The 15,503-nt window shown below is 35.3% G+C and overlaps 1 protein-coding gene and 1 long non-coding RNA gene across 2 annotated transcripts in view; both read right to left on the bottom strand.

The window, feature by feature from the left end:
* Positions 1–11,945, bottom strand: part of LOC143369765 (pancreatic lipase-related protein 2) — a 39,842-nt gene extending 27,897 nt beyond the window's left edge. The window contains exons 1-2 of the mRNA XM_076814121.1: positions 11,824–11,945; positions 5,557–5,668 (exon numbers count right to left, since the gene is read on the bottom strand). Of these exons, the coding sequence (XP_076670236.1) occupies positions 5,557–5,668; positions 11,824–11,884 (173 nt within the window). The 5' untranslated portion in view covers positions 11,885–11,945. The remainder of the gene's footprint in view (positions 1–5,556; positions 5,669–11,823) is intronic.
* Positions 1–15,503, bottom strand: part of LOC143369815 (uncharacterized) — a 230,457-nt gene that overhangs the window by 130,397 nt on the left and 84,557 nt on the right. The gene's annotated exons all lie outside the window — the stretch shown is intronic.

Raw genomic sequence — 15,503 nt, 5'->3', positions numbered from 1 at the left:
TAAAAAAAAAATTGAATTGAGTATAAAAATATGCGACCATAATAAATAAAAAAAAATTTAAAAATCAAATCTTAGATAATTTTTGGTACATAATCAATGAGTAGAAATACTTAAAATCAACTAATAAACATAAGAAAATGAGATCTGCTTGACAGACTGAATTTTTTTCGCGCACCACCCCCTGGAATTTCTGGGATCATTTTACCCTACTAGAGAGGGATCATATGACCCCAAACATCCAACTCACATTCAGTGCACGAATAGAACGTAAAATTATTACATTCGGTAAGGGAACATACATTAAATTATTGTGGAATTGTCATTAAATCCGGGAAAAAACAGCTGTCGCACTAAGCCGTCCATGACAACAGTTACACAACATTGGAAAAAGGCAACTTAGATAAAAGGCAGGAATTTTTATTTTTATTTTTTTTTGTTTATAACACACACAGCGCTGATGTTTACATGGCACTTCGTGCGACACTTGGTGACGTACGGCCTGAACTTTTGAACATCGCTATTAAGAAATAGCACCACTAATAGTCGCAGAACAGCCAGGGATTATTTTACCCTGAGGGATCGTTTTAGACACACTTCCCTTATATTTACCGAGCTGAGCACGGCTTGCACGCTTAACGGGCCTGCTCGATAGTGCATGGAAGTTTTTAGAACGTTTGCAGAATATAGCCTTAAATGTCTAGAAACTCGAAAAAATGCTACTACGAATCGTGCGAAGAAATGACAAGTGCACATCGCGGTCGGGTTCAGAATCGGATTCACGTCCTCTCTTGAAATAAATGTATGACGATCAGATCAAAACAGCATATTTAATCGCAGGTAATTATTCTGATGTTTTTAATCGACTTCAAAAAGGAGGAGGTTATAGATTCGACCCGTATGTATTTTTTTTTATGTTTGTCCCCGCATAACTCCTCAGCATATGGACCGATTTCGATGATCTTTTTTTCATTCGAAAGAGAGCGATGCCCCGGTGATCCCATCCCACCCTGCATCAACATTGGCCCAATATTTTGCTAATTCTAGTTAATAATAAATACTATTGTCACCTAATTATTATTATTTTATGTACGTACGCGCATATCTCTTCAGCATGTTGTGTCAATATATATATAAAACTAAGAAGTTAAAAGTAAAAACTTAAAAAAAAATTAAAAGCGACTTCAAAATAATGAAAATGCACTAAAAAGTAAAAATTATTTTTTTCCCTTATTTAATTTATGACTCCCATATTTTTTAAGTCGACGCCCGATGAGGCGTCAAATGATGATTTGCACTGTGTAAGTCTGGCGTCGGCTTAAAAAATATGAGAGTCGTAGATTAAATAAGGGAAATAATTATTTTTTACTTTTTAGTGCATTTTTATTATTTTGAAGTCGGTTTTAATATTTTTTTAAAAAAATTTATTATGTACAAATAATTAATGTAATTTTAATTATTTAGGCTGTAGTATCAGATAGCGATATTAAAATATAAATGACAAGCAAATTTTAAATCTTGTAAAAGAAGGTTCGAAAATGTACTTAGATATGTGCTTTTACAAAAGGTACACAACTTTTACAAGGTAAAAGCGAGTACAAGGTTCAGATGTGGGAACGAAGAGCGGAGAAGCAAGTACTGGAAAGAAGAAGAAGAGAAAGTATGCAGACTATGTAATGGACACTTGCTAGGAGACTACAAGGAGCTGAAAAGGGAAAATTCAACGATAAGAGGGATAGTAAAGGGAGAAGAAGAGGAAGCGGAGTGGATGCGTATGGTTCCGGAAAAAAAGGAGAAGAAAGGAAGCCCAAGATGAAAGAAGACGCCAAACCGAAAACACAATTTTGAGTTAACCCTCCCAGAAACACTTACGCACACAAACATGTAACCCCATTCTGAGACTGGAAGGCAAAAAATAAACCTAATTACTGCTACTTTTACACATTTCGCCCCCTCCAACAAGGGGTCCTGGATCCGCCCCTGATTAATACTTTGCGATATTTTTAATAATATTCATAATAAAATGTCTAAGAATAAATCAGAGGGTGTGATATTTGACGGTTTCGGAAGCTTAGTTTTTACACGACCGTGAGCTTCTATACATATTTATCCATACTATAAAGCTAGACGAAACTCTTAAATGACAAAAACAATTAACTTCAATACTGTCGATAAAAAATTTACAAAACTATTTGTTAATGAATATTAAAAAATTATACCTTTTAATTTAAAGCAATATGCATGCAGAATGTACAGTGCCTGTTATACATATTATGTTAAGCGTTAGTGCACCATCTGAAATAGGTGAATCAATAGCTCAGATACTTTACGATTATGTAATATCAACTGCAAAGAACTTATGTTTTCATTTTATTCTTTACACTATTGCGAATCATATATATATATATATATATATATAGTTATATATATATATATAGTTATATATATATATATAATATTAATAAATATAATATTAATAAATATAATTTTATTAATAATTATAGTTTAATATAAATATTTTTTTATAATAATATTTTAGATTCTATTAATTATATAGAAAAAAAGTTGAATTTTTATAGTTAGGGTATGAGCCTAAAAGCTTAGTTAGCTTATCTATATAATTAATGTTTTAAAAAAATAGTAATAGTAAAATATATATATATATACATATATCATTAATAATATAAAACTCGTCCCAAAACTATATATGTAAAGGTAGAAAGTGTATATTAAAGTGGTCCTTATTTTTTTAAGACTCGATTAGATAAGAGGAAAGCGTGCCACATGAGCCCTGAATTTTTACATGTAAAAAAAACCCATAAGCGCAATTCCGCCATAACTTCAAATTCTCTGGCAAAGCTGTCCAACTATTTAACGGTTATATTTTTTCTTATTAGTGTTTAGTGTTAGTGCATATTTCAGCACTCTACTGCCAAAAGTAGCTTTAGATTAAAATAGTCCCTACAACTATTATTGTAGAGACTATACACCTGATCGTGTCCAGACAAACGACTACAAATTATTGTAAATAAATTGGAAGTAATTAATGATACCATCTACAGGGGAATCGAATTAATACAAGATTATAATGAATTAATAACAAAGGACGAAAATCGAAAACAATGCTTATAATAAATTATAAAATATGATGGTACTCGTTTTCCTAACTGTCAGAAGGATACATTATTACAAACAATGTAAAATAATGAATAAGGAACAGTTTCGTTCAAAGAATATAGATTTTTGTATTTACTGGTATCTTAGCTGTAGAAATGATATGTACATTTTAAACAATGCGAGGGACTTTATTTTACTCAATTCAAGCCTGTACCCGGGAGGACGCACTGCTGGAAGCGGTCAAATAAGGTGAATGTCCCAATTTCTGCTCACGTCCCCATTTCTGCTCATTTCGTATTTTTCTTATTATTATAAGCGTCACGTTTGTACTATAGTTGCAACAAAATAATTCTAAATTATTTGAACATTTACGCGAGTGCTGCACGAGCTTGGGCTAATCAAAGTGCAGCATAAGCAACAAAAAACTTTTAAAATCAGTGACTCATGATTTTTCGACCGTATTTTAGCTGGTTGTGGTAAGGAACAGGGTCACTATTGGTATTCGATAATTGGGCAGAAAATAGTTTTTGCAATAAAAGTTCTTATTTAATAACAAAAATAGATACCGTATTGTGCTCTGGATGTAGATTTTTTACTATTTTTTTTTATTATTTTAAGTAGAAAACAGGTGATTAGGTTTAGGGTCAAGTGAATCACCATCGTGTCCGCATTTCTACTCACCAAAATTTTAGCAACATAACCTCACAATTCAGTATATGCTGTAATTTCTATTTCTATTCTAAGGCATTTTATTTTTTCTTTATCATTATTTTATGCTTTACTGTTGTGTTATAAAACATCTCCATTAAAAGTGTAACTTATTTTAACCTGAAATGGCAACATATTATGTGAGCAGAAATTGGTACAAATGGTGAGTAGAAATACGGACATTTAAAGCATTATATTTAATTACAATTTACTAGTAGTTAAACATCTTGAAATATCTTTCTTAAATAGTTTTCGACTGGTTGATTTATTATTAAAGAATTAATCAATTACTCTGCAAATTTTGATCAGAAACAAATTTTTTACACCTTCTTTCTGTCGAGTAACCTCTTAAATGAGCAGAAATTGGGACATTCACCTTATTCCACGCGATTTAGCAGACATTTTTCCATCGGAAAGCATCAACAGAAGTGGTAAGTCACGTTTTGTTTTCAATACAGAAGCGAAATAGTTTGGCAAAACGAGCGGCAGTATATCGCGCGCCGCCGTTGACTACCACTGTCGGCGCCGCACGTTTTGCCAAACTATTTCGCTTCTGTATTGAAAACAAAACGTGACTTACCACTTCTGTTAATGCTTTCCGAAGGAAAAATGTATGCTGCATCGCGTGGAATGGTCAGATTTTATCCTAGACCCTTAGTTTTGGAAATAAATTGAAAAATATCTTCAAAAATGGGTGCATTTCGGGTTTCCTTTTCTATTTGATCGATGTTTAAACATATTTAAATGTTCATAATGCAATAATAACTTATATCGTTGTATTCGGGAGGGTTTATAGACTAATTACTAACTAAACATTCACTTTAACTTCGAAAATACGCTGCCGCGGTTATTGTAATCGGACGCGATTTTCGGAGTTCACTACTCAGGGGAGTACTACAAGATACATTAAATACCAATAAATACCAAAAAAGAAACAAGTTGATACGTGTACCTATATTGGATGTGTATTTGATTAAATAGTGCATTCCCGAAAGTATTAGGGTAGTTGTACCGTTTGTGGCCATGGCACTGCTTTTGGCCATGTGTATAATTATCTTACTTTTAAACTGCTTGCAGATCATTATTATGTGGATAATTTCACGTCATAAATATTTTGTTTAGTATACCGCCAGAAATATAAGGTTACATTTATTGTTTACACGGAAAAATATTATATTTTTTAAGAAGTGGCCAGAACTGGTACAATACCTTGAAGAGGCCACAAATGGTGCATCTACCCTGTCTATATCAGTTCAAATTAGTAAGTACACGCTATTATTATGTGAAATTGTATAATATGCATTGAACATTATGGTATTAATTATGAAGTACTACGTAATATACATGCCCCTTTCCTTTCTATATCTATTATCTGAATACTACTACATCTACTCAGCAACTAGAATTATTTGTTTAAGAGAACAGTTAGAATTTCAATCATCGATAAGAAAATTGTCAGATAAATTTTATTGAATATATTAAAAGGAAATATCTTGACTGTTTTAGTACCTAGGTAACATTTAAAATGAAAACTTATGAAATAGTTTTACCACATGAAAATCAAATAATTTCAAATAAATTCATATCCTTCATAATTGTAAATAATATTACTTATTATAAATGATGGACTAGAATGTTGTTTTGAATCATTATTACTTATTTTCAGTTTGAATCATATTTCCCTAAGGAGGTAGGTATATGGTACAATTATTTTTCCCGTTAAAAATAACTTACCTCGTGTACAAGTAAAAGTCTATCTGCGGGTGTGGACATTCGAAGGGTGGCTTCGCGCAGGATGTGCTGTTGAACAGATCCTTGAACGTCGTGGTATCAGCGCTTACATCGTCTACGAACAAACATGGTACTTTAGCGATTCACTGATTGCCCTCAATTTTCTGCCTAAGCGATGCTGTTTTTCTTACAAAAAATTTTTGTACGGCTAATTAATAAGGCTGTTCGAGTACTCGGAAAAAGTGAGCCGAGCCAGGTTCGGTTTTTCGAGCCGAGCCGAGCCGAGTACCCGTAAAAACCGAGTGGCTCGAAAGATCCGAGCGGCTCAATAAAACAGAGTAGCTCGAATTTTTTCGGGCGGCTCGAATATACTTGGAGCAAATCGAAATTTTCGAGCAGACCGACTGTGTCGAGTACCTTGAAGCTTGAACGTTTCGAGCAATACGAATGTTTCGAATATTTTAGGTTATGTTTATCTAGGGGAATGTAAATAATGGTTCCCAATAAGTAATGTGAATAATTAAAATGTAAGCTGTAAATGGAAATATCAATAGAGCTATGTATGCGGCGGACCAATATCTCACTGATATTGATGTGTGCTCTATATCTTGTGATTCATTCCGGCACAAATTGCTCAGTCGACTCCCTGAATTGGCATTTTCTTATTTCCGCTACGCCATCTGGTGGCGAAAATTAAAGCAGTCTAATCGGGTTAGCTCTCACATGTAATTGGCAGTATTGGGAATTTCGACTGTTTGATGATCGATTTTGTAAAATTTAACAGACTATTTAATGACGAAAACATTATTGCACTGTTTCAATACTTGTGTGTGACACCAATCCTGTAACGCGATTGACCCGATTACAGAGCTTACTTTAGTAGATGGCGCTCTCACAGTATTTTCCAATAACTGTCCCCGATGCGTAAGCACATATGCTTAGGTTATTAGAATAAGTTACCAGACTAGTTAATAATAATAATAATAATATTAATAATAATAATAATAATATTCTGTAACTTTTGAAAATAAGTACTAAATTCAAATCTTTTTTCTTTCTTTTTTTGTGTATTTATGAACGTATTCATACACTTCTCTTTACGTTATCTTCCTTTTCTTCTTACTTTTTTCTTCGTAACCTGAAATATTCGAAACATTCGTATTGCCCGAAACGTTCAAGTTTCAAGCTACTCGACACAGTCGGTCTGCTCGAAAATTTCGATCTGCTCCAAGTATATTCGAGTCGCTCGAAAAAAATTCGAGTTTCTCGGTTCTTTCGAGCCGCTCGAATAAATACGAGGTACTCGGTTTTATCGAGCCGATCGGTTCCTTCGAGCTACTCGATTTTTACGGGTACTCGGCTCGGCTTGTTCCGAACTTCAAGCTACTCGAATATTTATTTGTTTTATTTCACGGGATAATCCCATTAATTACAAAAATCAAAAATGACAAAACTTAATTAGAGTCTGACAGATTTACAACTCAGCTAAACATTTCGCAATCGACAACGCATCTGTTCGCCGAAAACATTTGAGGAAATCACGAAGGGATCCACATCACCGAATTGTACGTTGAACTGACGCATAGCACAGTTTATAGGGTTTGCTGTGTAACTACTGTACGAAGGCATTCTAGTATCAAATAGCGGACGACTTCTAAGATTGACCATGGGCCCATTGAACTTAATCTCAGCTACCAGATATTATAATAATAATAATAATAATAATAATAATAATAATAATAATAATAATAATAATAATAATAACAATAACAATAACAACAACAATAATAATAATAATAATAATAATAATAATAATAATAATAATAATAATAATTATAATATTATTATTATTCTTATATTATTAATTATAATATTATTATTATTCTTATTATTATTATTATTATTATTATTATTATTATTATATACGGGAAAAAACCCTTTAGAGCACATAATATACAGGTAAATACAAATAAGATTAAACCGTCCGCGTACTACAAAACAATAAAACGCTACAGCGAGGTTGAAAGATTATACTAAAAGTTGGTCAAACAATTGATTCCGAAATGAATTTTGAGATATAGAGAAGAAATCTATATCCGCGAGGCACTGATTGACCTCCTCCATGGCGCGGTTTATGGGGTCAGCAGTATAGTGGTGATATTCCGGTATCTTTGGCTTAAAGAGGGGTCTCAGACGCAATGACCGTTCAGAGGCGTGAAAACGTAACGATGCAACGAGCCCGTGACAATTAATCTGGCCGTGAATAACCCTATACAGAAACGTCAGGTCGGAAAAGACACGACGATCACTGAGAGTAGAGAGCCTCGTTTTGAGTAAGGCAGGACCATAATCATGGTCGTAGAACCGCATAGGGCAGCCAGTTGCCCCCAAGACCAGCCTGAGGAACTCATGCTGGACACGTTCCATTAAGTTAACATATTGCCTATGCCTTGGGCTCCAAATTACCGACGCATATTCTACCTGCGGCCTAACAAGTGCTACATACAACAACTTCAGAGACTTCATCTGCCCGAAGTGCTTTGCAAATGCATATTATAATATTCGAGCATAGTGCCTCTACGAGCTATAGTGACTTAGGTGTGAGGTCACTCAGTGGGGTCTTAACCGATACCCTGCTGGGTATGGGCCGCCAAACGTACCCCCTACTACTTCTTGCAGGACTGTGTTTAGGGAAGATCAGGTCAAAACTGGGGTCCTAAAGGGTAAAGTCTCCAACATTACTTCAAGACATGCAGTGACTTTAATTTAAAATAAGTTGTTAATATAAAATAATTTATATTACAACTGTTCTAATGCAGTACATATACCTCACTACAATGGATTTTTATTTAATATGTGCTGACAACGCGACAAATTTTAATTGCCAGTAGCAAAGCTTAATTGATGCCCTTTAATATTGATAATCAATTTCTTCAATTTCTTTTTTATTTTATTAAAATCGAAATTATATTACTTAATCTTTAGGGCCCCGGTTTTGTCCTGGTCTTCCCTAAACACAGTCCTGCAAGAGGTAGTAGGAGGCCACGTTTAGCGGCCCATACCCAGCAGGATATCGGTTAAGACCCCGCTGAGAGGCCTCACACCTAAGTCACTATAGCTCGTAGAGGCACTATACTCGAACAGCCTTACTAATTAACCATGTGCCGCTCAAAATAAATTGTTCATAATCGACGTTGCGCGCAGGTACGGTAGACTGAAACTTATTGGATCGTTATGAGAAACTAGGAGAATGGGTGAAGGATGTGCATCTCGTTATTCGCCAGATATAGATTAGTTTTTTGTTGCTCCTCGTAGCGAAGATATGCTCACGCCAGCGACACGAGGGCGAGGATAAGCGGAAAAAACTGCTGATATATGCAAAGGTAGGTACTATTGCTGCGCGCAACGATAATTGACAACATAGGTATGTACTTCATTGTAGACATGCATTCAGAAACAAGCCTCCTTTTAGAGGCGCTACGAGCAATAATGTTATTAATACGACTAAATTAAATGGAAGCAATAATATGTGAGTTTTAAAATTTATGTGCAAAAATGATCGAAGGTAGAGTAAGAAGGCGGATAATAGGAAATTGTTGAGTTCCAGTTTAGAATCTACAAAAATGTTCTTTGAATCACTTCAACGCGTACAGTAGGGCGGAACGATAATATACAGGCGAAAATTTAAATTTGAATTTTCAGTTGGCCTGGGTGCGGGATACCTAGTGGTCTTTTGATTAACCAAACACAACTGTACAAATTTTTGGAGAATATTCATGTCTGCAGGTTCCTTCTTCTCCTAAATAATCATATAATCATTTTTAGGAGAAAAAGGAACCTACAGACACGAATATTTTTCAAAAATTTTTTTACAGTTGTGTTTGGTTAATTAAAGGACAACTATCCCGCACCCAGGCCAACTGAAAATTCAAATTTAAATTTTCCGCTCCGCCCTAGCGTACAGTATCTCAGAATATAACGTTATACATATGTTACCTTCTATTTGCTAGCCTAATAGTAATAGGTAGGTATATATGCTGTACTTAACTAATTCTAATGACTTAAAAATAGAGACTTCAATGCAGAATATAGAATAGAGCATATTATAAAAATTTATGTAATTTGTGTTACCGTAGTATTTCACACAGCTGTACCTACACAATGTCCATAATGAGTGATTTCAAATAGTTTTCAAATTGGACGATTCTTGTGAGGTCGAATGCACAGTTGAAGTCAAAACATTGCCAATACAACTAGTGTATTAAACTTATGAAAAAAGAGCAATAGTGTGAAAAGTTTATTAATGTATGGCATCTTAAGTAGTTGACTCCTGCGCGCATTGTAGCATAGGTGTGGATAGGGATGGGATCAAGTTCAATATGTACTCACGAAACAAAATCAAATCCAATACAAAAAAAGTCTTTGTGGAATTCGATTACTACTCGTAAAAGATCATGTTCAATTGTGCTTACTTGTAAAGTACTCACTAGGGAACACCGCGAACCCGGACTCACCGATTGGAACGCAACTTTATGGGTTTTAGAGTGACTCAAAACAAGAACAACAGTGTATTTTCATTTGGGCCCTATCGCCCTTTAAGGGGGGGAAACTAACCTCAAAGTCAAATTGGCACTTCCACTTTTTCGCGTATAACTCTCAAAGTGCAGCAGACAGAAAAAAATGTTTCAAACAAAAGTTTAACGGTGCAATAAGCGCTACAAACTTCCGTTAACAAAATTTTGAAAAAAGTTTTTTTCGTCAGTTATATATTTTTTTTCAACTCTTTTAAAAATTTTGTTAACGGAAGTTTGTAGCGCTTATTGCGCCATTAAACTTTTGTTTGAAACATTTTTTTCTGTCTGTTGTACTTTGAGAGTTATACGCGAAAAAGTGGAAGTGCCAATTTGACTTTGAGGTTAGTTTTCACCTCGTTAAAGATCGATAGGGCCCAAATGAAACACACCGTTTGTTCTTGTTTTGAGTCACTCTAAAAACCCACCAAGTTGCGTTCCAATCGCTGAGTCCAGGTTCGCGGTGTTCCCGTGTCAGATCATGCGAGCTGGTTTCGAACCCTGGAACGAGTACCTGTAGGATTCGAATATGTACTTATAAGTAGGTACTTTGACATTTGAAAGAATCCAATCTCGTAGAAATAGTAATCGAATCCTGAGAGACACCGATTTCGCTCGGTCAGGGTCCCATTATACTTGGAAGTACCGCTAGCGTTTCTGAATGTACTAATAGAGAGTTCGAACCTATTTTGTCCAGGTTCGAGTCTACTTAAAAGTGTTTTTATTTTTCGCAGCGCTGCTCGAAGCTATCCAGTCAGACTCGAAACCCTACTTGCAACATACTTCACCCCATCACTAGTGTTGATAACAGTGATAGCATCAGCACTTTATTTCACGATATTTGCATAGTATCGTGCTTCATGATTTGGGCTATGTTTGATCAGCGGTCGCTATATACTTGTGCAACTTTTCTTTCCACTGGAAAGTAAAATAACATAGAAAACTGGGTGTTTTTATCCCGATTTTATGAAGGTACTCCAATGTTTCTTGGATAAATAGTGCAATAGAATAAAAAAAATATTATTAAAAATATCACTCACGTACGCATTTATCATTTGTATCGTATTGCAAATTAACGTTGTACGTTATATTTGATGTGATGATCTGGTTTTGAAGAGCACTTCATACACATCTTTGTCTAGCAATACCTAGGTACGCAACAGACGTGCAGAGTAAATTGAAAAACAAACCCAAATTCACAAGTATAACATACAAATATTACGTAAAAACAGTAACATAGCATAGTGTTCGATATTCTTCAATACCCGAAACGTGTCTTTAGGATCGGAGGCAGAATTGAAATAAAAATCTGAATTTCCAAAGGCAACGAGAAGCACAAGTGGGGCCTAAAGCGATTTACAGTATCCACATTTCCACTTGAGGTTTTTAAACACAAGTATCACTGAAGAATCACCACCAAATTCGATTCAACCGGTGAAAAGTAAGTATCGCAAACCATCACTTGGAAACACTTGGAGAAATATGCGTCATGTGTTAATCCAAACGCGGATATCCGACAGACAGTTTCCCTCGGATGAGAAGCGGTTCAGGAGTCAGTTCCACGTTTCAGGAGGCCCTTTTTTTGTCAACACGAACGCGACGATCGAAGCTCGAAGAGAAGAACGGGAGGTGAATCGCGGGAGAATCGCTAAGCAGGTGCAGGAATGTACCGGCCGATAACCGGTGAGGAGTTACTTACGGTGGTACAGCGAGGCCAGGAGGATGAGATGCAGGTATCTCAGGACACCACTGACTGCCATCTCCTGCACTTCCGTGGTTTGTGATATAACATTCAGACACGCGGTGAAGAAAAATCAGTAAAACTGCTTCCTGCCGATGCTCCTCGTGGCCGATCACAAAATGCAAAGGTACCGAGAGGATACGGGACGACCGCGACCGCGGCGGAACTTTAGAAAGTAACGAGCTCTCCGACTTCGGTTTTATGCGTACGTATAGCGTGCGCGTGTGTATAGGATACGGCAAAACCGCGCCAGTCGTTGTTCGTCAAATAGGTGCAATTAGTGCACAGTGGTGGTCGGTGGTCGCACGCCTAAGTAGTTACATCTTCGGTTAAATTTCGCCGCGTATTGGTTTCCGGGAAAGTGTCGCGATCGGATACGCCTCCTCGACATTCAGTTAAGGGAAACGCTTCCACTACCAGGGCGTGTAAGAATATGACAGTTTAATAGAACATATTCTGTATTGAAACATGAAAAATAAAATAAAATAGTAACTAAATAACAAAACATTATTCTTGGGTCTTCTCTAGGGATTGCAATACTTGGTTTCCCGGTAAATCGCGAGAAATACCCTAAAATTTTTACCGGTAATTCGCCAAATTTTTACCGGTATTTCGATAAATTACATATAGCAATATAGCGCATATATGCGTTCATTAATTCCATCGACATCTACTACGTTATCAGTAAAAAAACACTTCAGTTACTAATAAAGACGAAAACCGAAGTATCTCATGAAAAACCAACCATGATCCAAAAGAAAACTAAGAATTTGAATCAGTCATGAAAAAATGGACGTATTTTCAAGAAGAAAAATTAAGGAGAATTTGTATACTATGAATGGCATATGATTACTTAATGCCTACCCGGCCAACAAGTGTAGAATATGAGAGCGCTTTATCCGTGGCTGGATTGTTTTGTACAAAAATTAGGTAGCGATCAGGAGACCAAAGTTTAGACGAATTAGGTTTAGTGTTTTTGCGTGCTTATTTGATAAAAAGAATTGTTCAGTAAAAAATATTTAATTATGTACGTAAGTTAAGATTCTTTTCATTGTTTTCGTGGTGACGATCCATATTAATAAGTATTGTCAATAGTTGTACAAATATATCTATTTTGTGTTATATCATTTTATATTTTTTAGTTATACTTTTTAGTTTTATTTCCATATATTTTTTATAATGCTCGATTAGAGTTTAAAAACAGATTTTTGTAATGTTTGCTCTTATATTTTCAATACCTTAAAAAATACCGGTAAATTATCGGTAAACCGGTTTTGATTAAAAATTTTACCGAATTACCGGTAATTGAAAAAGTCGGTAATTTTGCAATCCCTAGTCTTCTCGGTCGTGAAGCTAGATTTATTTTTTTATGTAATTTATCTACCCTATATCTGTAAAATCATATGTGACGACGATTTTTTTTTTTTTATCGATTTTGTCATGTTTTTGTTCACGATATTATAAATAATACAGAAATGTGTTTGGTGTCCTTCTTTTCGCCATTTATACAGGTTTAATGGAATACTGTTCTTATTTAAAATTCACGTGACGTTTCGAAATTAAGAACTAAAACATCACGGAAATCATGTCAGGATTTGTGAAACGCTTTAGGGTTGTTCCTAACCAACTACGTTAGTAAAATTAGAGTTGGGTAATAAACGTTAAATATAAAGTAGTATGATACTATAGAAATAATAATAATAATTTTTAACATCATGTATATATATTTTAAAAAGTTCAATGTTAATATAAATAATTGTAATACGAAAATAGAATATTAAATTGATTAGCGTAGTGAATTTGAGCAGCAGATCTGGCAACGTCGCATTCATTCGTAGCGTCTTTTATAACCAAAATGTCAGAAAAATGTTCATATGAATTTGAATCGTCGTTCGCTGTTTAAATATCTGAACATATCCACTGTGCGACGTTGCCACGTCGACTGCTCTACGTAATTTCTAAAATATTTGCACGTAAACCTATTTTTTATGGGCATTTAAGAAGAAATCATGTGGTCAGTTTCGCAGAAATTAATAAATTCATTTCGTGACATTCCGGTGTAATTTTGTGCCAATTTTGGTACACGTCCTGAATATAGTTTTTCCGTTTCAGAAGAAAAACTGAATTTATAACCCCCTTTTTCCGACTCTGCCATATGCCACTGTGTTAAAATGCATCAACTTCAATTAACAATTTCTCGATAACGATGTGGTAAATCGATTTTAAACTTCGTACAAGGGTTTCTTCTATTCGAAATTAGTTTTGGGCGAAATTTAAAAGAATTCTTGAATTTAGTAGAATATTCAGGAACTACCTTAAATGGAGGTTATTTAAAAAGTGTTTGGTGTTCTTCTTTTCTACATTTGTCCAGGTTGAATGGAAAATTATTCGAATTTTAAATTTCCAGTTTGTATTAAAATCGGTTTGTTCTTATGTCAATGAATAACCTCAAACTTCAGTGTGCAATAACATTATTAAAGCCGGGAATCCACCGGGAAGCTAAGCTAAGCTAAGCTATGATATGCGATGCTATGTTTTAACGTAGCTTTTGGTAGAAACGGTTCCATAAGAATGTATTGAAGCTAATTTTTTTTTTGCATGGCATAGCATAGCATAGCATCGCATACCATAGCATAGCATAGCATAGCATAGCATAATATAGCATAGCATAGCATAGCATACCAAAGCATAGCATAGCATAGCATAGCATAGCATAGCATAGCATAGCATAGCATAGCATAGCATAGGATAGCATAGCATACCGTAGCATAGCATAGCATAGCATATCATAGGATAGCATAGCATAGCATACCGTAGCATAGCATAGCATAGCATAGCATAGCATAGCATAGCATACCGTTGCATAGCATAGCATACCGTAGCATAGCATAGCATAGCATAGCATAGCATAGCATAGCATAGAATAGCATAGCATACCGTAGCATAGCATAGCATAGCATAGCATAGCATAGCATAGCATAGCATAGCATAGCATACCGTTGCATAGCATAGCATACCGTAGCATAGCATAGCATAGCATAGCATAGCATAGCATACCGTAGCATAGCATAGCATACCGTAGCATACCGTAGCATAGCATAGCATAGCATAGCATAGCATAGCATAGCATAGCATAGCATAGCATAGCATAGCATACCGTTGCATAGCATAGCATACCGTAGCATAGCATAGCATAGCATAGCATAGCATAGAATAGCATCGCATACCATAGCATAGCATAGCATAGCATAGCATAGCATAGCATAGCATAGCATACCGTTGCATAGCATAGCATACCGTAGCATAGCATAGCATAGCGTAGCGTAGCGTAGCATAGCATAGCATAGCATAGCATAGCATACCGTAGCATAGAATAGCATAGCAAAGCATAGCATAGCATATCATAGGATAGCATAGCATAGCATAGCATACCGTAGCATAGCATAGCATAGCATAGCATAGCATAGCATAGCATAGCATAGCATAGCATAGCATAGCATAGCATAGCATAGCATAGCAGAGAATAGCATAGCTTAGCACAGCATAGCATAGCATAGTTTAGCTTTCCGGTGGATTCCCGGCTTAATAAATCCTACAATAAATGGAATTATAATTAAAATAAGAGGCAGAATACTCGG

Source organism: Andrena cerasifolii, chromosome 6, assembly GCF_050908995.1.
Source record: "Andrena cerasifolii isolate SP2316 chromosome 6, iyAndCera1_principal, whole genome shotgun sequence".
NCBI lineage: Eukaryota > Metazoa > Arthropoda > Insecta > Hymenoptera > Andrenidae > Andrena > Andrena cerasifolii.
Note: the sequence above shows the minus strand (reverse complement) of the source record. Positions and strands in the feature narration are given on the sequence as shown.